At 36.9% G+C, this 26,850-nt stretch overlaps 1 protein-coding gene across 11 annotated transcripts in view; it reads left to right on the forward strand.

Moving 5' to 3' along the window:
• Positions 1-410: 410 nt before the first annotated feature.
• SUPT20H (SPT20 homolog, SAGA complex component) overlaps positions 411-26,850 on the forward strand; it is a 29,791-nt gene continuing 3,351 nt past the window's right edge. For 4 of the 11 annotated variants that reach the window (XM_064715826.1, XM_064715850.1, XM_064715868.1 and 1 more), the window contains exons 1-21: positions 411-545; positions 1,225-1,322; positions 3,311-3,346; positions 4,434-4,492; positions 4,576-4,642; positions 5,912-6,041; positions 6,647-6,750; positions 7,277-7,393; positions 7,508-7,561; positions 7,754-7,893; positions 9,178-9,334; positions 9,420-9,476; positions 11,067-11,138; positions 12,128-12,285; positions 14,447-14,479; positions 16,393-16,504; positions 18,559-18,667; positions 18,897-19,055; positions 20,786-21,098; positions 22,092-22,246; positions 24,526-24,581. In XM_064715826.1, the coding sequence (XP_064571896.1) occupies positions 1,305-1,322; positions 3,311-3,346; positions 4,434-4,492; positions 4,576-4,642; positions 5,912-6,041; positions 6,647-6,750; positions 7,277-7,393; positions 7,508-7,561; positions 7,754-7,893; positions 9,178-9,334; positions 9,420-9,476; positions 11,067-11,138; positions 12,128-12,285; positions 14,447-14,479; positions 16,393-16,504; positions 18,559-18,667; positions 18,897-19,055; positions 20,786-21,098; positions 22,092-22,246; positions 24,526-24,581 (2,106 nt within the window). In that variant the 5' untranslated portion in view covers positions 411-545; positions 1,225-1,304. Of the gene's footprint in view, positions 546-1,224; positions 1,323-3,310; positions 3,347-4,433; positions 4,493-4,575; positions 4,643-5,911; positions 6,042-6,646; positions 6,751-7,276; positions 7,394-7,507; positions 7,562-7,753; positions 7,894-9,177; positions 9,335-9,419; positions 9,477-11,066; positions 11,139-12,127; positions 12,286-14,446; positions 14,480-16,392; positions 16,505-18,558; positions 18,668-18,896; positions 19,056-20,785; positions 21,099-22,091; positions 22,247-23,119; positions 24,403-24,525; positions 24,582-25,861; positions 25,976-26,850 lie in introns of those variants that run through there. The other 7 variants (XM_064715912.1, XM_064715884.1, XM_064715831.1 and 4 more) reach the window with 7 other exon arrangements.

Genomic DNA, 26,850 nt, shown 5'->3' on the forward strand with positions numbered 1-26,850 from the left:
GTGCTGTGCTCAGGGACATATGTACAATGTGTGGTGTAGATGTGCCTGGCAGAGCTTGAGTGGGCTCCATCGGCCCATGAGCTCCCCAGGGAAGGGACTGAAGCACCAAGCTTGAGAAGTGTTTGGACACTACTCTCACGCACACGGTGAGACTCTCGGGGACGGTCCTGGGCAGGGACAAGAGATGGACACACCAAATATCCTTACAGCATCCCTGAGACACACAGCAGCCCATCCTGATCTTCACAACGGCATTAAAGCTGTGACTCGCAGTGCAGTCCAGGCTCTTTACTACCACTAAACCCCTCGAACTCCTCGGCACCCATCCGTGTCCCTCACCGACCCACACTCCCACCTCCACCGCGGCCCCGGCGGCGCTCCCCGCCCTCGCCCGCCCCTCGCGGTCTCCACGGCGACCCGCCCGCCCCTTCCGGCCGCGGCTCGGAAGCGGCGGGGCGGAAGCGGCCGGGGCGCCGCGCCGGGGGCGGATGCGCGGGCGGGCGGCGGGGCCGCAGTGCCGGGGGCTCCGCGGGAGAGGCCGCCAGGTACCGGCGGGCACGGGGCACTCACAGCCGGGGAGGGGGCGGCGGAACGGGCCGGGCCGGGCGGGAAGGGAAGCGGGGCCCGGCCTGCGCCCTTGGCTTGCGCCGGCCCGGCCCTTCCCGGCCGGATGCTGCCGTCGGGGGCTGCGCCGCTCGTTCTCCGCCCCGGCGGTGGCAGCAAATTTTTTTTATTTGTTGATTGACAGCTTGCTGTGAGTCAGTTTTAAACCAAACAATGCTAGAAGACACCGCTAGTGGAGGTGTTGGCTATGGTGTTGGCTAATAACACCTTCTCAAAAGCAAAACAAAAGAGATGTTTTGTGTGATGATGTGGTGTGCTAAACTCTGCTTTTCATTAAGTGTTTTAGCCTCCTGTGCATCTGAGGTTGTGACACCTAGCAGACTAGGTGGACTGCTGCCATAGAGAAAAGTGTGTGTACGTTTACGTGCTTGTTGCTTTACTGTTGAATAAAACTAATGTAAAATGATTGTGAAAAGTAGTAGTAGTCGCTGGAGTGAGAGCCTCTGCACTAGCAGCGGGTGGAACACTTTTTTCTACTCTTGGAGGAAACTCTGCTAATGAAATTAAAGTAGAATTAACCACCAGAAGTGTTGTATTTAAATGAAATAATGATGTCGTTTCTCAATGGTATTTTTTTCTCCTTGAATTTTTTGTTTTTAGTACCCCAAGTCTGACCATCAAATATGATTCTTTGCCTGCTACACGAAACTTCTTAAGTACTCCTTTTGCCATTTGGCCACATGGCTTCAACTACAATGGTAAGTTAGGATTTCAATCGTATATTTTCAGATCTTTTTGCTCTAGTCTGCTGACTGTCTGGCTGATGAGGAGAATGCCACTAATATTTGACATTTTCTTTTAAAAATTTGTTTTGCTTGTTACTGCTGAATTCTGATATTTCCCTTTTCAGGAGTGTCTTCATAGCTTTTGGATACTTCTAAACACTTACTCACTGGCCAGTGCAGCATAGGAATTGCCATATCATGCTAGTGGTGTTTTCAGTCAGGAGTGATAGCCGGAAATTTGGTGTATATAAATCCTACTTCTACATAGTAGTCTTTTATTCACAGATGCTAATATTGACATGGATTTTTACCTAATGTTAAACAGTCAGTGAATTGAATATTTGAAATCATACCTGGACATAGGTATTGTTGAAGTATCTACTAGATATATTCTCTTATATAGAAAGATCAGTATTTGACATTTTCATAAAAACACCTAGACATTTGAAAATCATAATGTTCTGTCAATCATAATGTTCTGTCATGAAAATCATAATGTACCACACGGTAGCATGGTAAGTAGGTGGGGGGGATTTTCATTAACAGGTAAGAAATTTTGTTTTAGTTATATTATATGAGTGTTTTTGTTGTATATTTCTTTGTTATTCTTTTGTTGTTGTGTAGTATGGTTTTCTTCACTGGATTCTATTCTAATAAAATATTATCTATGTAATCACTGGTGCTACCTTGGATTGGACATGCTTGTGTGTCTTCTGTTCCTTGAGGCTGAAGTAGAGGTGTTTGCTTTTAGGAGCAGCTGATAAGGGATGGTTTAAACTGAGGGAATAGGACAAATGCATGTTTGGATAGAGGTACCCATTGCAAATGTTCCTAAACTTCACTGAATATTAGAGCTTGTCAGGAGTACATTGCTAAGGACATTTTCCAGCTGCCAGTGAAGTGAATGCATTGCTTCTCTGGACTTACCTGGAGATGAATCAAGCTCCTGGCATTCTCCTACAACGCTTTGGTTCTTAATAGTGTTCTTTTTTCCTCCCTGCCCCAAGTCACTTCCATTGTCTGGTTTGTTTAGCAGCTGCACATTATTCCTGCACAAAGGATGTCAGAGCTTAAGTGAGTGCCAGAGAAAGAACATTAGAAACCAAGGAAGACTTTCTTGGTTTTTTTTTTTTTTTTTGACACTCGTGCTTTTTTTATTCTGGTTTGAAATACTTGTCAAATTTTAGTCCAAGAACTCATAATTCTGATCTATGAAGTTGCAGGCTCTTTTTTAAATAAAACTATATCAGGTACAGATGTACTGACGTAAAGAACATTCCGAAAGAGCTAAATTCATTAAAATAAATGGTATTGAGTATACCATGCTATGGGATATTGAGAAGCTTTTGCAGATTTTGTTGTGTTTCATGGGGTTGGGCAGACTTTTAGCCCACCTTGGAAAAAGTCTAGTGGAAGTTGGTTTTGTTTCCTAGCCACCTAACAGTATATAATAAGGAGCACTCCTTAAATTGTATTATATGCAGAAGTCAAGTTCTGAGCACAAGATCTTTGTTTCCACTGTGTGAAGAATAACTGTGCTGATACTTGGGCACTGGTATCTAAAAGATAAATGTTTTCTTCCTGGACATCTGTTCGGGGATATTTTTGCCTATCCTCTCTGTTGAGTTAGTGACCAGCTTAAAAAAGGAGATCTGGTTTTCTAGTTGTCATCTCTAATTGTTTTGGGTAGTATTTGTTAATGCTTTTATTAGGTGTAATTTCCATTCCTGCTTTTGATTCTAATTGCCTTTCATTGTTCTAAGGCTTCATAATTTATCCAAGCCTTGTGATGCAGTTACATGAGGTTTTAGCTAAGTTTAGTATGTGCCAAAGAATTTTTGAGTCCATCTTCTAATAATAAATTTGTATCAGTTATAGTAGGGTTGTTGGGGTGTTTTTAATGTATGAGGATGTAAAAAAAGGTCATATAATTTCTAAAAAATCCTTTGTCATTCTTGCAGCAACAAGCTTTAGAACTGGCATTGGATCGTGCTGAGGTAAGAAGCAGCTAAATTGCTTGTTTATACATAATTTATTGGTCTTAGAGTTATAAAAATACAATAGCTATTTTTTTATTTCTCCTGAAGAGTGGTAGAAAACCATGTTATGTAAATATATACGTGTGTAATCACCTATACATGCAACACTGAGATTGCAGAATTCTAACTGAAATTGCTGTCATGTATTTGTCTCTTACCCATTGTACTGAGAGCATCATCAAGTGCAATGGTGATAGACTGTGCAAGGAGCTTTCCCCTTCTAAACCAGCAAATCTGTGTGCTGTGAAATAAGCACACAGAAATATGTGGTAAAATCCTGTTTGTCTTTTTAAGGATAGCCTAGTGGGAATGAAGAGGCAAGTGCCTTCACATTCGTGTTCCTTAATGCTGTCATCTGATATAACAGTTACCTTGAGCCCTGTTACAGGAAATACATGTTCCTGTGAGAAAAAAACTGTTAATTTAAATACTTCAAACAACAGAGGAAAAACCTTGGAAAAAAATTTGGAAAAACCTCGTTAGAATATAAATCACATTTACTGGAGGATGCTATCTCTTTTATTCTTTTTTAATTCAAATGTTTAATGTACATGAATTGTATTTACAAGGCATAGCTCTATAGAGAAAAATAATTAAATGCAAAAGGCAAAGGACGAACTTTCTGAAATTATCATGTTGAAGATTATTTGATTTGTAAATGTTGTCAAGCCAGTATGCATCAACTTGGTTGTACCTTAGTGTGTTAACCACATGAATTTCAGTAGTGGTAGCTAAGTACAGTAGTGTTGTAGTGTTAGTTGCTACTGTAATTAAAAGATATGAGTGTAGGATCAAGACCTTGCATGAAACTGATGCCATGGGCATGAAATGCTGTCTTTGGCAGCTAAATTGAGTTGTGTTCTTGTTGATGACTGTAACATAATAGATTGTAGTTACTGCACTTTCAGAACAGTCTTGTACTATAATTGTTAATTACTTTCTGTATACGTGGAACACAGTCTGGTAGTGATCTCTAGTTGTGTGGTAGCTAGAATTAAATTTCTTTGTAATGCATGCTGATTCCTTGTTTACTTTTCTCTTTTAGTATATCATTGAAAGTGCCCGTCAGAGACCTCCCAAAAGAAAATATTTATCCAGTGGAAGGTACCAAGAGTTTCAGTATTTAGTTTTTTAATAGCATTTCTTTGATTTAATTTTGGTTACATGTTGAGTCTTTTTAATTTCAGAAAATCTGTATTTCAAAAACTTTATGATTTATATATTGAAGAATGTGAAAAAGAGCCTGAGATAAAGGTAAGTGGAAATTGCTGAAAAGCTTTTCATTTCTGTCTAAACAGGCAGGTTGAGAAAATACTTTGGTTTTAATTCCACTTAATTTCTTTGTTAAATCAAGTATAAACCCTTCTTACTGTAGTAGTCACTTAAAGATAAGACTATATAACGTGAATAGTAAGGCCTAGATTGCTTTAGTGAGCTGTTCATTCTGTCTTAATCTTGGGTCAGTGAAGGTCACTTGACAAGTTCAGGGCCAGTGTCAGTGCCATGTGCATTGTTGTTTCACAATCAATTGCTTAGCATGACTGCCATGGAAAAATGTGGAACATTTTCAGACCCTGTAATTTTGTTGTAAATTCTGATTAATTTCTCCAGCTGTTGGTAAGCTAAGAAGTTTTGTGGAAAATTTTCACAATGTTAGCAAAGACACTCAAAGAGGCTTATCTTTGCTAAACTCTGAATGTCAAATTGAACAAGATAAAGCTGTGGAACCTGCTGTATTGCTGCTTTCAAGGAAGTAAAACTAATGAGAAGACAAATGAGCACTCAGGTTAACTCCCAGCTGATGATTGTACCCAGAACTCGTATTCAGAGATGAAATATGGTCTCCAGCCAGAGGCTGTAAAATTATCTGAGGTTCAGAATTCATTGTCTTAAGTTCTAAGGGGATTTCAAATGTTTACATTTGTAGGATGTTTATGTGCTCTCTGAAACACATCAAATAATTATAAAAATCTGTTATACATCCAAAAGATAGTTTTACAGTTCAATACGGGAATAGTGTCTGTGGCTGCTGGATCAAATTTCAGCAAATAAAGACAAGAAAACACAATTAAGAAAGCTACCAAATGCACATTATTTTAACCCTGGACAGAAATGCTGCCTTCTATTAGGAATATCTGAAAGTACTAAATATTTTGTTGTTATTAAGCAAGTTGTACTGGATTCATGATGTTTGTAGAATGATACAAATAATGGTGCACTGTAGATTTACAACATTTTAGCATAATGTTATTCTTATTAACTCTGTATGTGAACTTCCAATTCTAGGGTTTGTAATTTTAAATGAGTGGGATTTTTTACAAAAATCTGTGTCTATAAACATGCATGATGATACGTAATACGCTTATTCTGCTGACTACAGTACAGTTAAATTTAACTGGGCTTGTTTAGATGTGTAATTTGTCCTTAATCTAAGCAACAGTCTAACAAAAACAATTGCTGTTGTTTTTATATCTGCTAATTATTTCATAGTATTATGTTCATGAGCAATGTTTACTTTTAAAGCAGAAGCTGAGACGAAATGTGAACTTACTTGAGAAGCTGGTTATGCAGGAGACGTTGTCGTGTCTGGTAGTAAACCTCTATCCAGGAAATGAGGGTTATTCGCTGATGCTCAGGGGGAAAAATGGTTCAGGTAATATTTTTCTCTTGAATTTTAAAAAATACTCCGAATGCTGTATAAAGTTTTAGAATGTGTTGTTGTTTACATTTATCTGTTACGTAATTGCAACCTAATTGCACTGGGGGGTGGGAGAAGAACCAATTGTACTTGAGCTAAAAATTTACATAAAGCTCTGAGCTGTTTATCTACAGACAAAATCTGTAGATAGGAGTCTTTTTGATAGCTTTCCAGTCTCTTATTTTCCCTTAGTTTCTGCAGCTGCATATGCAAGTTTCATTCACTTCAGGTTTCTCCTGTCAAACTGTTTCTTTCACTGCTTCCCATGTCTAGATCTGCCCAGAGGCATTTGTGTTCCACTTTGGTGTTATTTTCATACCATTTGTACTGCCATGGGCGATTAGAGCATACATTATGTCACCTGGGAGCAAAAGCTAGCACAGTACGAGCAAACTAAAACTCTAAGTACAGAAATGGATGTAAAAAAATAGTAGTATCCGAAAAAATAGTATGTGTGGATAGGTTTCTGCCAGCCTTGCTTTTTCCTGTGGCAAGTTTGTTTTAGATTTCTTAATGTGTTTTTTTGAAATACAAAGGTAATATGTTTTGTTTAAATTCAGACTCTGAGACCATTCGTCTGCCTTATGAAGAAGGAGAGCTGCTTGAATATTTGGATGCAGAGGAACTACCACCTATTCTGGTTGATCTTTTAGAAAAATCTCAGGTTTGAAATTTCTGTTTTCACAAAGAACTTACGTATTGCACCCAGATAAACCTTGATTTTTCTGAATGCTTCACATAGATGATTATAAGCACAAGATACCTATGCATATGAAACTGTAGTATTTAATGCCCCAAATAAATATTTTTTTGATATATAGGAAAAAACCAGTACTTACTACTGAGAAGAAGGAGATAAGAGAGATTGCTATGATTACAGCTGTGAAACATCTTCAACTCTAGCAAAATTTCGTTTGTTCTTTGTCATTATGGAATGTGTGGCATGGGAATTTCTTACAGCTGCATCGCTGGCATATGAAAACCCTGCATTTGAAGCTTGTACTTTAGGTGTGTCTAGGACAAACATGTCTGTGTACATAGAAAAGACTGCTGGTCTGAAAAATGTAGTCATGAGTTTTATTCCTAGTTTCACTGAATTTTATATGTTATATAGCAAACTTCTTTATAGAGGCAGGGGAAGATTGGTAAATATTAGTTTATTCAAAAGCTGGTGTTTTTCTTTCAACCAGGTTAATATTTTCCATTGTGGATGTGTCATAGCAGAAATACGGGACTACAGGCAGTCTGGTAACATGAAATCTCCAACCTACCAAAGCAAGCACATTCTTTTGCGACCTACAATGCAGGTAAAGAGGAGCCTTAAGTAATTTGTGGTAGTTCATAGACTGGATATGCACAGTTACTGAACATATATTATCAAATCCTATTATTCACAATTACCATTATGTCTTTTTCCTCAGACTTTAATTTGTGATGTGCATTCTATAACAAGTGACAACCACAAATGGACACAGGTAGGTTAAAGGTCATTTAAAAATTTTACAGTGATGTCATAATTACACAGCAAACCAAAAATTTATTAACAGTTTTTATTTGTTTAATAATTTTTTTCGGTTTTTTTCTAAGATAATGTCTACATGCATAGGTATATAGGAACTTGACTGCTGTAAAAATTTTATTTTTATTAATAGCTGTGTATATTACAGGAGGACAAACTCCTACTTGAGAGCCAACTTATTTTGGCTACAGCAGAGCCTTTGTGTCTTGATCCTTCAATAGCAGTGACCTGTACTACAAACAGACTCCTGTACAACAAGCAGAAGATGAACACTCGCCCCATGAAACGGTAGTTTTCAGTATGAAATATGTTTTCAAAGACAAATAAAAGTAATGCTTTATGTAAAAATTTAGCTCCTCCTATGTAATATCTACTTGAATAGGAATATGTGAGAAACAGTCAGAAATTATATAATATTTTTTGGTGTTCAATACTGTATTTTATTTTGGTTACTAGTAGATACTGTAGTGGGGTCATTTTTGTATATCAAAGGAAAGTGTAAATATGTTAACATAATCAGTTTTATTGCAGTTTGGATTTGGGGTTTTCTTTGCAGAGTCAGATGGCAGCTCGGTTATGTAAAATATATAAACAGATACGTTGCATATTGGTCTCTCATTGATTAAAAGCTACATATAAGTTTAATCCTGAATGAGCAAATGAAAAGAATTATTTTTGTGTTTGACATTCAGGCTAAACAGAAGTGTAAGTATATAAAAATATTGGAAAAACTTAAAATAATGTGGTATGCACTATGTACAAAATATTGAAATTGCTTCACTTTTGTGCATGATTGGGCCCTTTTTTATTTCCACAGAAGCTTGAAAGCTTTGTTCAACGTGTTTGTTCTATCAGAGCTGCATTCACTCTGTAAACAGGAAATGTATTCATGGTCTGTCACAATTACTGAAATATTTAAAAATAAATTTTCATTAAAATACTATGCTATTATTATACTATGCTATTATTATACATTATACTATGCTATACTATGCTATACCAAACCAGCAGTAATTTCTGGAAAAATGTAAATAATTAATTTGATCATGCTGTCTTTGAAATTAAAGCTTGGCAGTCAACAAATATTCCACTAGAAAAATAGGAAAAGCGAATTAATGAATGTCCAGAACAGCATTACTGAACCCATGAGTTTGTCATGAAACAAAAACTAGAGGGTAGTTACTGTCATTACAACTTTATAGTTACATAGGTAGGACAAGCGTCATTTGATGGCACTGAAATTATGATAATGTAATACATAAATATTTTAAGCTTGCATCTTCTTAATTACTCATTTTGATGATGTACTTAAATTAGGCATTTAAAAAATAACCACATTCTTAGTGCTGAAACAGATAAACAGAATACTGGTATATTTTATAAATACAAAATCATAATTTAAAGTTGTATAGTGTAATCCAATTAGAATCCAGAAGCAATTTTAAATTAGTATTTACAAACCTATTAGTCTGCATGTAAGTAGCAGTTCTGTGCTTATTTTTGGTTTTGTACAAGGACAGTGGAGAAGTTATTGTTGATGGTTTTACAAGCTTAGATGTGATTTTGCCATAGGTGCTTCAAAAGGTACTCAAGGTCCTCTCTGAACAGACAGCAAGAAGTAGCTCACTACTCAACCCCACCTCAGCTCAGACTACTTGACTACTTGCAGAAAAGGAAGGAGAGGAAAGCAGCCCAGCAGTATGACCTCAAAATTTCAAAAGCTGGAAATGTAAGTGTTCTGAAAAGTAATGTAATGTACTTCTAACTATTTAATTAAAGGATTTAATATATTAATCATGTTTTTCATTTTCCAGTGCGTAGATATGTGGAAACAGAACCCTTGCTACTTGACTGCTCCTTCTGAAGTAGATGTAAGACCACCAATTGTTATCTATAATTAGCAATTATTAGAAATTGTATTATATGAAGAAGTGTCTAAGAAGTAACCAGTATCAAAGAGTGACCTTTAAAAAATGGGAGTGACTTTAACATTTACAGTTACTTTTCTGTACCATAAGGTATAAACACAAGTTAAGCCACACTGTAATATATTGCAGTTGTATCAGAATAGTTTGGATGAAGTAATCAGTACAAACAAATTGTTAGCATTGTTTTTCTGTGGGCTTAATGAGCACATGTCTATTTGAAGTTCTCTGATAGTATGAAAACCCAAAAAACAAATGAGGTTTTTAGATTGTTTAAATATAAGTTACTTTTCATCTTGGCAGAAATTCCTGCCTTTTGATATGCTGTACTATGGGACATTAATATTTTGAAAAGTTTTAGATTTTATGCAGAGAATTCTAATTGAGAGTTGTTTTTTTCACTCTGTGTGCATTTTTCTCTTGGGGCACTCATACTTAGTTTCTGGCACTACCAGAACACATGCTATTAGTGTATAGAAGGGACTCACAGAAAATCCTGAGTTGGAAGGGACCTACAAGGATCATCAGGTCCAACTCCTAGTCCTGCAGGACAGGACAAACCCCAAAATCATATAATGTGTCTTATCCAAAAGCTTCTTGAACTCTGTCAGGTGGGTGGTATGACCACCACCCTGGGGAACCTGTTCCAGTGCCCAGCCACCCTCTGGGTGAAGAACCTTTTCCTAAATCCAACCTAAACCTCCCCTGACACAACCTCAGGTACCTCCCTGGGGTCCTGTCACTGGCCACTGAGAGTTTAGATCAGTGCCTGCCCCTCCTCTTCCCCTTACAGGGAAGTTATTACTGCTATGATCTCTGTCCTCAGTCTCCTCCCTGCTGAACAGACCAAGTGAGCTCAGCCACTCCTCATGCAGCTTTCCCTCAAGGGCCTTCACCATCCTCGTGGCTCTCCTTTGAGTTCTCTCTAGTAGCTTTATATCCTTCTTATACTGTGGCACCCAGAACTGCCCCCTGCACTTGAGGTGAGGCAGCCACAGCTCAGAGCAGAGCGGGACAATCCCCTCCCTTGCCCAGCTGGTGATGCTGTGCCTGATGCTGTGCCAGGATGCCAGGGCACTGCTGACTCATATTTTACTTGCCACCAACCAGGATGTCCAGGTCCCTTTCCACAGGTTTTCTCTACTATGCTGAGGTTTTGTAAGAGACTGTAGACTAGACAAGACTGTAGCTCTGGACGTTATAGGGCTGCCAAGAGTGCAAATGACACTGGAATGACAGTGTAAGTTTCTACAAAACAAACCTCTCTTTTCACTTCAACTGTGTTGTACCTGACTTAATCAGAGGCTTTAGGAATTACTGTTATGGTGAAATTACTTAACCGTTCCCCATTGCAGGCAATGATTTCAATCTGTAGTCTGAAACCATGTTTCACTCTTCTGTTAAGTTTAACATAGGAAATGTGCTATAACCCTATAAATGTATAGTTCTGAGGATTCTTCAGTTAAGTTTTCTTGAAGAAACGTAGGAGGTAACATAGGGGATTCTTTCTTTTCTGATCTCTCTGTTTTGTTTAAGGTGGAAAAATATGCCAAAGTGGAAAAGTCTATCAAGTCTGATGACTCACAACCAACTGTCTGGCCAGCACACGTGAGTTATTTAGACCTTTGTCCAAACTTCACTGTTTCTAGTTAAAATGCCTCTTATTTCAACAAAATCAGTGTAATGTGGAATAATCTTCCCTCCCCCAATTTAATTGATCTTCCATGTGTTACAGAGACATGGGAAGATTACCAGAGATACTTGTAATTTTATACAGTAAAGCAAGCATGTGATCAGTCTGATTTCCTCAGATTTTCCAGAAATACAAGGATAAGAAGCTTGTATTAAGGAAATTATCATTATTTACACAGACATCTGCACAGCAAATTGCTTTCTTTACTCAGACATTCAAAGGCTGATTAAAAAGAGCTTTATTGAAATCAAAATGTTACAGTTTGAGAGAGAGTAATATTAAATGCCTCTTACAAAAAAACTCCTTCTGCAATGTTTAAGTTGAACCTTAAGATTTTTGGCACAAACGATGTGACTTGATTAGAAGTAGTAATTTAATATAATCATTGATTAATTCACATTAATAATAATGGATTCACTGATTAGTTATGTGATTAAATCACATAATTGAGTATTTTTGTATAATTTGAGAGGCAAGGTACTAGCTTTATTACAGCATGTATCATGATATCCTTGTAGTTGCTTGTTGGAAAAAAGTAATACTTCCCCATAGAATTTAATGTTCAGCTCCAGCATTTTATTCTCAACATTTTTGCATTGTCATAATTCATATAAAACTGTTTCTATATATGTTTACCCAGTCTACATTTCTATGTCTAACATGATCATTTGGGGTTTGCAATAACTTTGTATTTTTAAGAGGTATAAATCCTTTTCCTCTCATCCTGTTAATGTAACTTCTGGAATCACTTTGATTTTAGATAATGCACCCCTTCCTATAGAGTGTTATTTGAAGTTACTTATAGAATGTTTCTTACTCTGTATTGTATATAGAGGTGGTCTGCTTTACTTGCTGTTTCAGCTAAGGCTTGTTCAAGACTTACTAGGTCATTCTGTCTTTTTAGGAAATGAAGGATGATTATGTGTTTGAATGTGAAGTTGGTAATCAGGTTCAAAAAACAAAACTGACCATTTTTCAGTCTCTTGGCAATCCCTTGTACTATGGTAAAATTCAGACGCTCAAAGGTGATGAGGAAAATGACAACCTGTTAACTCCATCACAGTAAGTTACATGTTCTTTTTTTAAACTATGCTGTGATAAGTAAGTGGAGGAAAACAAGCATTGCTTGTCATTTTCAGGCACAAAAATACTCTAGAGCTAGAAGTCTGACTTAAGATTTTTTAACCAAAAAAACAACCCAAACCAAAACATGTACATGCCACCATCATATTTCAAATGTACTTTTATTCTTTTATTTTAAATTAGTACATTCTTTTACATTAAAGATACATTGGGGGAGAAATAAGACCACCAGCAAATCCAGTCATGAAAGTTGTGGAGATACTGTAAGATGTTGTTGCACTCCTTTTTGGTGATACTCAGATTGTTCTCAAAATTTGCTTGATGCCGTGAAAGTGAAAGATGTGACTATATTCTGTTTACTCTTAGATCCAGTTGAACTAAATAAATGAAGAAAAACATGAGCTTCTGAGAAGCTTCATAATTTTGAATTGTTTGGAATATGCTGGTTTTGGCTGGGGTTCTACAGATTCTCTGCTCTCGGCTGTTTTTGTTGTGTATACCAGATAATTTGTGTGGAGGAACCCATGCAGCAGAGTAGAGCCTATAAATTTCACTAAGGCAAGGAGCAGTGAGACTGAGCAAACCTTTTAGTTCTGCTAATGAAAGTTATTTTTTGTCTTCTAGTATGTAATCATTCTTTTAGTTTTTTATGAAAATCTTAAAACATCCTGAGTTTTAAGAGTATTTTATCCCTAGACTTGTGCTATTCACTTTTTGTTTCTAAACTGTTGTGGTTTAACCCTAGCTGGCAACTAAGCAACATGCAAGCACTCACTCTCTCCTCCCCTGACCTCCCTGGTGGAATGGGGGAAAAAAATAGCAATGGTAAAAGTGAGGAACCATGTGGCTTGAGATAAGAACAGTTTAATAGGTCAAGGAGAACCTACACATGGAAGCAAAGCAAAACAAGGAATTCATTCACCACTTCCTATGGGCAGGCACGTGTTTGCCTGTCTCCAGGAGGGCAGGGCCCCATCATACCTGATGGTTACTGGGAAAGACAAATGCCTTCTCCTTAAATGCTTCCCCTACCCCTCTCTTCCTTTATGCCCTGGCTTTATTTGCCACATGGTATATATGGAATATCTCTTCCTTTGGTCACTTGGTGTCAGCTGTCCTTGCAGTGTTACTTCCCCACTTCGTGAACACCCCTGGCCCTTTTGCTTGTGAGAGACCTTTCAGTACTGCTTAGGAATAGCTAAAACACCCTTGTATTACCAACACTGCTTTTAGCACAAATCCAAAAAAGCCCTGTGTCAGCTGTCATGGAGAAAATTAACTCTACCCTAGCCAAAATCAGCACACATACTTAGTGCTGATCTTTTTGGAACAACAGTGCTAGCTTGGAGTTGTGTAATAAGGCTGGGAATTAAATTAATATAGAGGTATTAAATGCCTGGAGGGTTTTGGAAATCATTGCTAAGACACTAACAATTAAAGTTCATCAAAACTTAGAGAGCTCATCTTTGGCAAACTGACATATGAAATGAAAGGTGAAGTAAACTTTTTCGTTGTTCAGTAAAATAAAATACTTTTAAAAACTTTTTTTGGAGCTGGAGAAACTTCTGTAAAGTTAAAGAAACATAGTAATAATTTTTCGAGCTGTAAGTGTCATGCAAAAGAGAGATACTTATTTAGGAGGTCTGGAAGATCATAGGGAATTGGAATTGGCATAAGTGAAAACAAACATTTTGTTTCCATTGTTTCATAAAATATTATGCATAGGACTGTTTTTGACCTCCCCTCAGCACGCTTGTATTTCAGTCTGAGTGTACTGGTATGGTGTTGGTTTATACATATCTTTTCTTTTGTACTTTTTCATAAGTAATTCTGTAGCAGTTACATAAAAAAAAAAAAAAACCAAAATCCAAAACTTCTGTATTCTGCCTTTTGCTTTGTAGGTAATTTGCTGTTAAAGGAGACCATATTAGATCATGTGTGTATATTGTACATGTAGTTAGGAAGTCAAGTGTGTATTTCAAATACTGAATGATACTCAGTCCATTGAATGGATACATTATCATTTGTATTTCAAGCAGGTATGAGAAAAACACAGCACTGCCATTTGTTTGAAGCCTTGTGATTATAAAAATATGTTCTTTTAGTCCAATTCATACTGAAAATATACTTTATATTTTAGGTTCCTTATTGGTTCGAAGACTGATGCTGAAAGGTAAATTAATATAGTTTGTACGGCTATTTGGCTTGATGACAAATAATAAATTTTGTTCCTTTTTGGCAGTTATGACTGCCAGTGCTATGGTTATGGAAGCAGATGCAGAACAAATGAAAAAAAATAAGAGGAATTAGTCATCATATCAAGAAGTAGAATAGTGTGTAGCTTCTGTATTTAACAAGCAAGGAAGAATAGAGGACATCAAATACGTGAGTACACCTGAACTCTGAGACCACTTAGTAGTAATTTCATCCTAACATTTGGCATGGTAAATTAGCAATCATGGAAATGCTTGATTTAAACTTGTTATTTGAAGTGTAATCTAGGATTTAAGATTTATACACCTTCATTTGTTTTATTGTGCATGCCTTGATTCAGCTTTCCTAGAGAAGCAAGTCATAAACCAGTTTTTCAGTATATTTTAGTTGTAGAATGGGTAGCAGTAGCTAATTCAGGGATAACTGAGGCAGCAAAATAAGTGGTTTTTAACTCTTTGTCAGACTACATTGCATTGGATTGCCAGTGCATATAAGCACAGAACCTTTAAAAAGCAACCTCTGTCAGATCCAGTTGTGGTTTTGTGCCTCCATAGGATACTGCTGGCTATGTACATGCCATAGCTCTTCACACACCCTTATGTGCCTGGCAGGGAAATGAGTCTTTGATTTGATCAAAAATCAGTCATAATATTCTTTTTTTAAATAGATAATTTTGATCAAGAAACTCTTTGCTTATATTCTCTCCTGCCTCCTTTGTGCTGATACTTTTGCTGTTTGTTCTGTAAGCTGAACTGGGGAGATTGGGTGGCTGAAAAATAAAACAAAAATATTACAAGAGCATAGTTTTAACTGAGATTGATTTCCTGATCATATTTGTCACTGAAGTCCTTTCATCAGAATAAGCAACAGGGTTTCAGTGACAAGGATGAGAAGAAACAGTAGAGGAGTGCAGGGCCTCCTTTTTGAGTACATGGCATTTTGCTACCCTGATTCCACCGATTTTTAAATATGTCAGTCTAAAATCTAATTGCTACAAGAAGTGCACTGCCCCCTTTCCTCTGTCATGTGTGTCAGGGCCCTTGCTTATGTCTGCATTAGTCAGGCAACTGCATATGACAGAAGCAGGGCTACATCAGAATAGAGAGTATTTCATCACATTTAGGTGTGAGGTAATGGAAATATTCCACCTGGTTTTCACTGAGGTCCAGTCTGCCAGAGTGTGAGTGACCACAGTACTTCAGCTTTATATTTCAAAGTCATTTTGTATATTCCACTCATGTTTGTGAAACAGTATTCCCTCAACTTTGTTGTCTTAGATGAGCAGAGATGTAGTATCTGATTCAATTTGATAAAACCATATTTTAAACTTGTTTCCCTGATGCTTTAGCGAATGTCTGTCATAATGCTCACAGGGGAGTGATTGTTCAGCCCTTGCATTTAGACTCCTCATCTGACATGGACCTCAAGCTGAAGGAGGGTTGACTGTTTCACAGGCAGCATAACCAGAAGAGACACTTTTTATAAAATATTCTGGACCTCTGTAATAAAGGGAGAATGGGATCCCTGTTGACTGACATCCTAAAGATCTGCAGTTGCTTTTGGGAATGAACTGTTCTGTTGTGTTCTGTATTCTTCCAGTAGAGTGTTTCTCACACTGTATTTTGTATTAGAAAAAAAAAGAGAGATTAAAAGTTAAAATTTAATAAATCTAAGAGCCCAGGAATATAATGTAGAAAGATACAAAGAGGTATAAGTCTGTTTTATATATGTGCATCTCTATGTTACATAGAGATATGCTTACACAATATATAAAATATATGACTATAACATATACAATTATGTGTTTATCTATAAGTATACTCTGGAAGTTCAAACTTTTAAATCTTTTTATGTCCTTATTGTTTGTTTCAGAGTGGTGAACCAGTACCAGGAGTTAGTGCAAAATGAAGCTAAATGTACTGTGAAAATGTTTCATAATTCAAGTGGATCAGTCAGTCATCTTTCTCCAGGGAAGGAAATGGAAGTGAGTTTATCAAGCTACAAATTTATTTTATTTGAGCTTAATTATTGAAATATTAGAATAAATTTTGTTATGCACATTTAACAGTAAAATAACCTAAAAATGTTATCCTGAATGAATTTTTAAATGCATTATGGTCATGATCATTCAGTGTGAGTATATTGGAAAAGTTAGTGGAAAACATTTATGTTTTCAATGTTCAAATGTTGTCTTTTAGCTGTTTTAAGGGGTGGGAGGTTGGCTCTGTATCATGTAGCTAGCTCCAAAGTTTTGTTTTAGCATTTTCCCCTGTTCAGGTGAAACTTTCATAGAGCAGTATAGTAAAATGCAGCTGTGTGTCTTGTTTTGCAGGTCAGTAAACACAGAAGCAGATGGAGTAGCTGAACTTCTTTTACCTTTAGAAATTCAAATTATTTTCTCTTCATTTTGAAGAGGAAAACTTGCAAAAACACCCAAACAAAAACCAATAGAAACAAAAAGCCAAAGGCAAAAAAAGCTCAAACACATAAAAAACGTCCAAAACACAAACCCCAACAACTTTAAAGTGTGTATGTTTACATGCACACGCATTTCTACATTTCCAGTATAAACTCTTGCATTCCTAAATTTCCCTGCCTGTTGGTATTGCCTTGCGTTTTACTTGCTGCTTCTGGCTTTGTTTAGTCAGAGTCAGTACTTCAGCAGTGAGCTGTGTGTTATACTCCACCTAGTAAATGAGATTTATATCCCCTGGGGTGTTTCCTTGACATCTTTCCCCTAAATATCTACTTTAAAACTCCAACAATGTTTTTCTGAAGGAGGTAGTTCCTGGTGTCAGGCAGACCAGCAGCATTCCAAGGCCAGCAGTTGCAAAAAGGAATATGGATGTTTCTATGTATGTGTGCACTGCCAAAAGCTGGACTAGAGTTACTCAGGTTACTGTATTTAATGATCTAGGTACCATTGGAATGGGGCATTGGTCTTTATTTTCAAAATCAAGAAAGCAGATTTTAATACAAGAAGAGAAAGGTAGACCTCAGAATTTTCCTCAAAGGATTCTTTTTTATAAGCAAGCAATTAAAAACATATAGAGGGACTCTCTCTTATCACTGAGAATCATTGGAAGTTAAGCTCACCAAAAAAGGGTGATTCTGCACAATGCTCTGATTTCTTAGCTCATGCACATTTAATTGAGGCTCCAGTATTGACATATTCTGTTCACTAAATTGCCAGCCTCATTTCCCAGTTTCAGCAGTTTGCACACTGTATGTTTGTTTAAACAGTACTGTCATTTATGGACATCTGCTATAAGGTAAAACCACATAGAATATAACTGAATGCATTTCACTGTTGAGTCTTTAGACAGTGTCAGATAATGGAATTATGGATGTAGGGTCTGTTGTGAGTGACTGAGAACTACAGACTCATATAGGTGAAGCAGATACATGTTCAGATAACCTGATGATTAGGATACAAAAGCAAACAAAAAGGCTGTATCTTCCCTCTAAGAGTATGAAGTTCTGGTCCCACTCAAACCAGTGGGGAAATGTGTCTTGATTTCTCTGCATTCAAGATTTTCCTTGAATTTATTTGAAATCCTGCTTCCAGAATAAAGAATTCTGATCCTGTTCTTTAAGTCTGTCCTGGTTGAAAATGGCAGGTATATAGAGAATGAGTGAATTAAATTATGTCATTTTTCAAGTAAAATGTAAATGTTTTATTATTTCAAGTGTATTCATCACTTTTGTGTTTGTGAAAATTACTACAAGAAATTCCAGAATTATGGAGAAAAGTGAAACTCTTAAATTATATTACTTATTTTTTTGCTCAGTTTAAATTTTTACTAGCACTTTCGTGCTGCTTCTTGATGGTAAAGACTTCATGTAAAGAGAGTTCATAATAGGCTAGTTTTTAAAAATAAATGCATAAGCATCTGAAATGGCTGAAAGGAATATTGTCGTAGTTCTTAGAAGCCTTCATACAAATCAGTTGATTTCATACAACCAATTGTCTTTTCTATCAGCTGTGTGAAAATTTTTGTCATTGCTTTGGTAGTGTTAATTGCTTTTTCCTCCCAGCAGCCGGAAAGTGTATCAGGCTCTGTTCAGTCTTCAGTACTGGGGAAAGGTGTAAAACACCGACCTCCTCCTATCAAATTACCTTCAAGTTCAGGAAGTAGCTCTTCAGGTAATTATTTTTTGACTCAAACATCTAATTTTAACATGATCTGCCTGTTGTAAAATGAAAGTATATCCCTTTAGTTAAGATTTAATTAAAAAATATCAGAATCTTATCTGTGAGAAGAGCATGGGTTTTTTTTTTAGTTTCTGATTATATAGTTCATAAAATTCTATCTTAATATTCAAGGTAACATGTACTCACAGAATAGTAATGTATTTTAATTATGCTTTTTCAGGTAATATTTTTAGTTCACAACAGTCAAGTGGCCATCTAAAATCCCCAACTCCACCTCCTCCTTCTAAGCCTCCTGGTCTTTCTCGGAAACAATCTATGGATCTTAATCAAGTTAGCATGCTCTCTCCAGCTGCCATGTCTCCTGCGAGCTCTTCACAAAGTGAGTCACGACCTAAATTCTCCATTAAATCTTAGGCTTTTGCATAAATGCTTCCTGAGATAAACTTCTTAACCTGTGGAATGATGAAACTTAAGTGTACAGTGTACCCTAAATTGTATAAGTTGTGCAGCTTTAGGCAGGTCTCTTGTTCACTGTATGTATTTTATGTTTATTGTAACTGTGTTCGTTTTCTGTATATATATGTATGCACCCTCTGTGTATACGTTTTAATACATTTTCTGCAATTAGCATGATCTCCTCATATATGAAAGGCTGGTAGATGATGTGATGAGATAAATTCCAAAGTGTAGATTTTTTTCCTCCAGTGTAAAAACAGTATGTTAGATCAATTTGCCTTTACATTATTTAAGCATCTGGTTTTTTAAATGTTATAGGAGCTGGTGCAGTTGTGTATCTGTGTATGTATATAATCTGATCAGTCCCAAGGTGATGATACAATAAACGATAAGATGATTTTTTAAAAACACTCCTACACTGTTTTACAAATCATTGCTGATTGCAAGTGTGGTGGTGATGCTGCTGATGATAGCACCATATTCTCAGGTGTAAAAATGCAAATTTCAATCAGAAGCAACATCCTAGTTAAAGTATTTTCATTAACACTGACAGGATCATTGTAATCTTAGCTGTAGATCATAAATGTTTTCTAAAACATGTATGTGTCTTGAGCCATTTCATGAACAGATCTGTACAAAGAGGAAACCATAGCTGCAGCTTCTCAAATTTTTTAATGAATACTTGTATACTGCACATTCCAGTATCCTGCATGGTATTATAATATGCTTTTTGCATTAAATAATTTAAAACCTGGGTAGCTCAAAAGGTGTAACTTTTCTGCCTTCTTGTTTTGCACAAGATAAAAAAGAAAACTTAAGTTTTCTTCCAAAATACTGAGTCTGGATTTATGTTAGTGTTATGAATTGTGTAAATCTGCTGCACACAGTTACTTTAAGGCTCTGGTCACCATTCATATTTATTTCCTTTCTTTCTGCAGGACATAAAAGCTTAAAAAAAAAAAGAAAAACAAAAAAAAACAGCTCAAGCTTTTTGGGGGGTTGGTTTTGTTTTGTTTTTCTATTGATAGGCTTTGCCTACTGCATCCACAACAACTACAGCTGTGTGTGTTACATTTAAGTAGAGAGAATTGCACAGTAGCTTTTAAAGATGCAGTATTATCCTCTTCTATGGTTCTTAAATATTAGATAGTTGCTTTTTATTTGATCATTACTTGGAAGATTGCAGTTTGACTATGATGAAATTTAGATCAGCCCCATGATCACTGAAATTGTACATGATCTTGCTGACTCTTGTTTTCCATTGTAAGTTTTTAACACAACCTATTGTGCAGGCAGTACATGGATACTATTTGTTTAGGACAAACATTAATTAGATTAAAATGGTCACTAAGAAATTATTTTAAGTATTCTTGAATAGAATTATGACTTGATGTATGATAGATTATGGAAGCCTTAAAGGAAAATAGAAATTGGTGTATGTTACAAGGAATGAAGCATGGAGAATGGATTTTCTTTGTGATTATACTGCATCCTTAACAACGAATGTGTGCTGCTACACTTGTCAAGTAGAAATTAACACTTGCAATCTAAAAAAATGGAAGAAATTGTCAATGCTAAGATTCCGTTAACCTTATACAAAAAGGACTGGCCTTTTATAACAAACTAGCACTTTTTATTTTTCTCAATGAGCAGGGTCTGGAACTCCTAAACCATCTACTCCTACTCCAACCAACACCCCTTCATCGACCCCACACCCTCCTGATGCTCAGAGCTCAACTCCTATTACCCTTTCTGCCACCCCTACTCCCCAAGATTCAGGCTTCACCCCTCAGCCCACTTTGTTAACCCCGTTTGCTCAGCAGCAAATGTCTCTGAGCCAGGCACTGCCTGTAATGACCATTCCTCTTTCCACCATGGTAACATCCATTACTACAGGAACAACCTCCACCCAGGTCATGGCAAACCCTGCAGGACTTAACTTCATCAATGTAGTGGGCTCTGTGTGGTAAGTCTTTTGTTATGATGGTTTCTTAATTTGCCATGGGGGTTGGTTGGTGGGAGGGGATGTGGTCCAGAACTGTCCACCATCCATTAGGGTAAATATTTTTCAGGATCTGCAGTACAAAATGATCACTCACTTCGTAATTACAAAGTGAAGAGCCACTAGAAACTATTTGTATTTCTCAGATAGAAGTCACCTACTATTAGAGTATTGAAATGATCTATTAAAAAAGGCCTTTATTGCTTTTATCTTTGTGGAGCCATATAGGTTCATTTCTGAAGGCTTTATCTCAATTTAAGTGATTTCTGAGGTGTTGCTCTGTAAGTTTGAAAAGTTTTTATTAATCAGAGGGGAAGTAGATATCATATGCAGACCAATCTAAATGAAAAATGGGAACAGATTCGTTTCTATCCATTTGAAAAAGCATTGAGGTGAAATACTTTTTGATCCTTAAAACTCATTTTGTGGTTTGAAGAAAAAAAATGCTGTCAAGAATAGATGGTATGGTATAACATGAACTGCTTTTTAGACTATAGAAAATCCTGCAATTACGATGGTCAGTGTAAGACACATAGTGTGCTTCAATGCAGGTATCAGACATTCAAATTGCCCAGCTAAGGTGTTCAGCAGCTGGTCACTGTTGATAAATTAGACTTTTTTTATAGGGAAAAAAGAGCAAACCCGTTCCTTTTACGATAGTACAACCATTTTGCAGACTGTTGGCCCTTTAGTATTTCTAGAATGAAAGGACCACTTGTGGTTTATTTTTAACAGTTCATATCAAAGAAGAAAAAAACCAGTATGTGCTCATAATATCAAATATATCTTATGCTCTAGGCAAAATGATTTTTTTAAGCTGCATTGATGCTTTATCCATAGTTCCATAATTTACAGCAAGCTACTGATTTACTTGCCATGAGACAGAGGGCGACAGTTTAGTTATTCAGACTTAATTGTGCCAATTGGGTTTGATGTGTTGTCTTTCCTCTTCTACAGTGGAACACAGTCACTGATGAGTGGTTCAAACCCTATGTTGGGGTGCAACACTGGTGCCATAGCCCCTGCAGGTATAAATCTGAGTGGCATTTTACCCCCAGGAGGTCTGGTACCAAGTGCGCTGCCCGCTGCAATGCAATCTGCCTCCCAAGCAGGTCAGTGTGACTGAGTGGAAAAGCCACCCTTCAGACAGGGACAGTGTGAAAACATTCTGTGAGAAAAGTGCACTGAAGTGGCCTTTGTGTGAAGAGGTTGTGTATTTGATGGCTGGAGCTCAGGAACAACGTACATCGTTTTGTATTCAAGGTGTAGGCTATGTTGAGATTGTTTTAAGCTGGTTTTTGGTGAGCTGCGCTGGGGGTACACAGTCAAAACCTGGATTGTTTGGTGCACTCAGTAAGAAGTTCAGAAGAAACTCCAAATTTAAATGAAATTTTGATAATGATGACTGCCAGAAAAAAGTCATGATTGAAATTAGAAAGAGGCCTCACTTTCTAAATGTGTGGGGCATTTTATTCTAGCCCTGGTACTACTCTATTCTTGTACAACAATTAAGTAGTTCATTATTGCCTTCAAATGCAACTATATAAATCTTAAAAGCACAATTTAAATTATCAGTTTCTTTTTTCTGAACATATAATAAAAAAGAGTCTAATGTATGGTTATGGAATGAGAACAGTAGAAGACTTCAAGATATCCATCCCTTATACTAAGAGTTAAATCTGTCTAAACCATACTGAACCAATGTTTATATAAACTGTATTTAAATATCTCCACTGAAGAAGATTCCAGTCTTCCTCTAGCTGTTTGGAGTGGCTCATTATCCATGCAAAATGTTTCCCTCTAATTACAATGCATCTCCTGAATTGCAATTTTTTTTTCCTCCTATATCCTTCAGATGTGAAAAATAGTTGTTCACTCTTTCTCTTTACCTTCTAAGTATCAAACATGCTGTCATGTCCCACATTTGTCTTTTTCTGATAGGTTGTATTTTTCAAACCTTTCATAATCCTGTCACTCTTTTCTAGACTGTCCAATTTGCTTACATCCTTCTTAAAATGTGATAACCAAAACGGGACACAAGCCTGAGCTTGGCTGATTTACTACTGTGGAGCACAGCAGAATAAATGCATCTCATCTCTTTCACAACATTCCTGTTAACATTTCCCCAAATGAGGTCTGCCTGTTTTTTATCTGTATTTTTTGCAACAGCATTGCCTTGACATAAGAATGGCTTTACTGGTTTAGGCCAAAAATCCATCCAGTTTATATTCTGTCTCTGACAGTTGCCATTAGAGGATACTGAGGAGAGTGTTTGAGATGAGACAAAAATGTGAAATGAAACATCCCTTGTCTACAACTGTACCTCTTCTGGCAATCTACAGCTTTGAGACTTTCTCAGCTGAAGAATATCCACATGGATCTTTGTGCTTAATATCTTGTGCTAGATTTCTAGTCTGTGGATTTATCTAATTGGTTTTTGAACCCATGTATATTTTCGGAATCTCTACAGCATCTTGTGACAGTGAATTTTATAAATGAAAACTGTGTGGAGAGGTTCTTTTCTTTTGTGTGCTCTGTAGTTTGTGATATGGATGATTTGGATATGTTTGTGACCTGTAACTTCACATGTCCTTTCTTGCTGTATAGACGCAAAGATAGTTACAATTTTGTACTTGGTCATTTGTCTTTTTTTAAATCAGTGTTACTGAGTTTTGGACCATTTCTTCACTTCATGAGGATTGCTTTTAGTCTACTTCTGTCCTTTCAAGCACTATCAACTTCTACCAGTTAGGTGTCACATTTTTGTACATGCTGTGCTGTCACCCACACACAACAGATGCAGGTAATGAGCTGAGCTAGGTCTGTGCAAGACCTCCAGGGCTTCTCTTTGAGACCTGCTGTCTTACTGGAGTGTCACTCAAATTTGGGGTGGGATTGTTTTCTTTTAAAGATTGTAAGAGTGTATTACTTCATGGAGCCCTTGGACTTTTTTAGATTTACTGTACAAACAGTAAAGCTTTTTAAAGGCAGAAGAAGGATCACTGAAAAATAACTGCTGTGGTGTTCTCCACAATCACCTTTGTGTAAATGCACCAACAGGTTATAGGTCACAGGGTATAATGTTAAGTAGAGATACAGGTTTCTTTCCATTTAGTCAGCTCTTGTGCACTTGGAGTCTGAATAACTATGAGCTGCATTATGGAAAATGCAGCATTGTATTAAGTTTACACCTTATTTACACTTGCCAGTATTACATTTTTATTATACTTTTATTATTATACACTTAGTATTAAGTTTACGCTCAATTTACACTTGCCAGTTTTCCAACTTCCATATGTTTAGAAATAGTCCCAGTGGAAAGGTGTACTGCAAAACACAAATAGAACTGAGTAAAGACTCACTACTAATAAAAAGATGTTTTCTTTAACAGGCAGCCCATTTGGTTTGAAAAATACATCAAATCTTCGGCCCTTAAATCTTCTACAGGTAATTTATATACTTGGACACAATAATAATGATAATTTCTTATCTTTCTGTAGAGACCTGCTTAGTGCTGCTTACTGCACTGCCCCACACAGATCTTTGGAGCCAGGTGGTCAGACCATTTACTGCAAATCTTAATTGCTTATTTAAAAGGCTTAGAATAAGAGAAAAAACATCTCCATAGACATACAAGGTGGAAGTTATATTCCTAGCTCAGAAAAAAGCAGATAATTCTCAGTAACAATATAAAGATGCTGACATCTGAATTCAAAAGATTAACCCTAAAATACAATCTTTCAGGATTTGCCTAAGGTTTCATTGCAGATCACAGACTAAAGTCACAATTATACTGTACAAAACAGAATCACTCAGAGGTTACACATAGAATGCCTAAAAGCCAAGCTCAGCATGCACAGGTAGGTGCAGTAATAGGTTTCAAGAGGTTTTAGAAATGAAAGTTCATGTAAGATAGGGAGTTTGGAAGGTCTGTAAATGCTTTATTTGCACTAAGCATACATACAAATACAAACATGAGCAGATATTTGTTATATCAGAGTTGCATTTAAAAGCAGAGCAGGGGTTGTTTGTGGAACTGGGCGGAGTTCCCAGACCTTGCAGTCAGCTGCCAGATGCAGGTGCAGAATTGCAGCTTCGGTGTTCCACATACATTGCACCACGCTTCAAAAAATTACTACCAGCTTTGCTACTTCCTCTTCCCACTCATGTACACTACAGAAAGATGGAAAAGGGCAGGCACAGGAGGCAGTTATGTCAGAGTGGAGCTCTTCTATAGAATTAAATGCTTGTATTTGAATGATTCCATAAAGGACGTTCTTTCAAGCTAGCTCTGCCACTCATATAAACCAAGAACAATTCAGCTGAAATAAGTGCAATTAAAGCTGGGGTAAGGGAAAGGACTCAAGGCTGTTTCACTATCTATTAAAATTCAGTGGAATATTCTGAAAGTGGAAATTATATACAGTGGTGTTGAAGACTGTCATTTATCTTTCCAGTATCAGTACAGTATCTGCCATTTTAATTAAAATAATTAAAATACATTTTCCTATGGAAATACCTTTCTGTCAGTTCATTCAAGTTTGTTTTCAGAGCATGAGCCTTTTTCAGAAACAGCAACAATTGTAAATTGATTGACTTTAAAGGCATTACAAAACAAAAATCAAGCCCCTGGGAAGTACACAACTATCAATACAATCTTCATCCTAGAACAGCAGGAAACTCAGCAGTTTGATTGAATTATGCCTTTTGTTTTTAATCTTCAACAGCTTCCAGGTGGTTCATTTATTTTTAACCCACTCCAGCAGCAGCTGTCACAGTTTTCTCCAAAGCAGCAATCTCAGCAGCCTACAACCTGTAGTCCTCAGCAGCAGGGAGAACAGGTGTGTGCTAACAGCCCTCAGTCTGGGGTGCATGGATGAAACAGTTCCTCCTATTCTCCCCATCTCCACAAGTAAATGAGCCATTACCCATGGATCTGAAGCAGAGGGGGAGGAAACTCTTCCTCCTAAACTTTCTCAAACAGCAAAGAGTGCAGTGGCTCTGTTGCTATGGCTGGAGCTGGGTTATACTTCTTTATTTGTATCCTGTATAGAAAAGCTATAACTGCTGAGCATTGTCTAATTCTGTCATGAAGAGAGCCAGCCCCACTGTATGAGTGGTGTAAAATCAGCTTAGTGATTTGTTTATCATAACTAACAGATGTATCAGATGAACAGAGAAAAAATGCAGTCAGCATTATAACAGAGAAACAAACACTTGTTACTGACACTGCTGTGAGTTGGCCTACAAACCTCACTGCTGTAGTTCAGCAGAATTTTCTTTGCACCAAAGGAAATACAAGTTGTCTTTAAAGCTGTAATCTTAAGAGATTTGCTCTGCTGCTGCCTGTAATAAGTGTTAAAGGCTTTAATCACTGAGGAAATCTGGAGTCTTGATAAGACACCGATCCATCTTTAAATGACAAATTCTGAGTGGTCAGTTGCACCTTAAAATCCTAAGGTACAATTACCAGGTTAGTACTTAAAAATCCTAACCAACATTGATGCAGCAGTATGAGAAAACTAGCTGCTCTGCTTTTGAGTTCTCAGACACACAAGCTTTCTGTTTAACCAAATACTCTCTACTGGGTACTCAAGTTAGTCATAATTTGACTTGTGAGACTGTAGGCTGTTCATAAATAAGATGCCTCTCTGATTTTTTTTATGGTATATATAGCCTCCTGTGCCACAGGCCTTGTTCTGGATTGTGGGAAGGT

Source organism: Zonotrichia leucophrys, chromosome 1, assembly GCF_028769735.1.
Source record: "Zonotrichia leucophrys gambelii isolate GWCS_2022_RI chromosome 1, RI_Zleu_2.0, whole genome shotgun sequence".
Classification (NCBI taxonomy): domain Eukaryota; kingdom Metazoa; phylum Chordata; class Aves; order Passeriformes; family Passerellidae; genus Zonotrichia; species Zonotrichia leucophrys.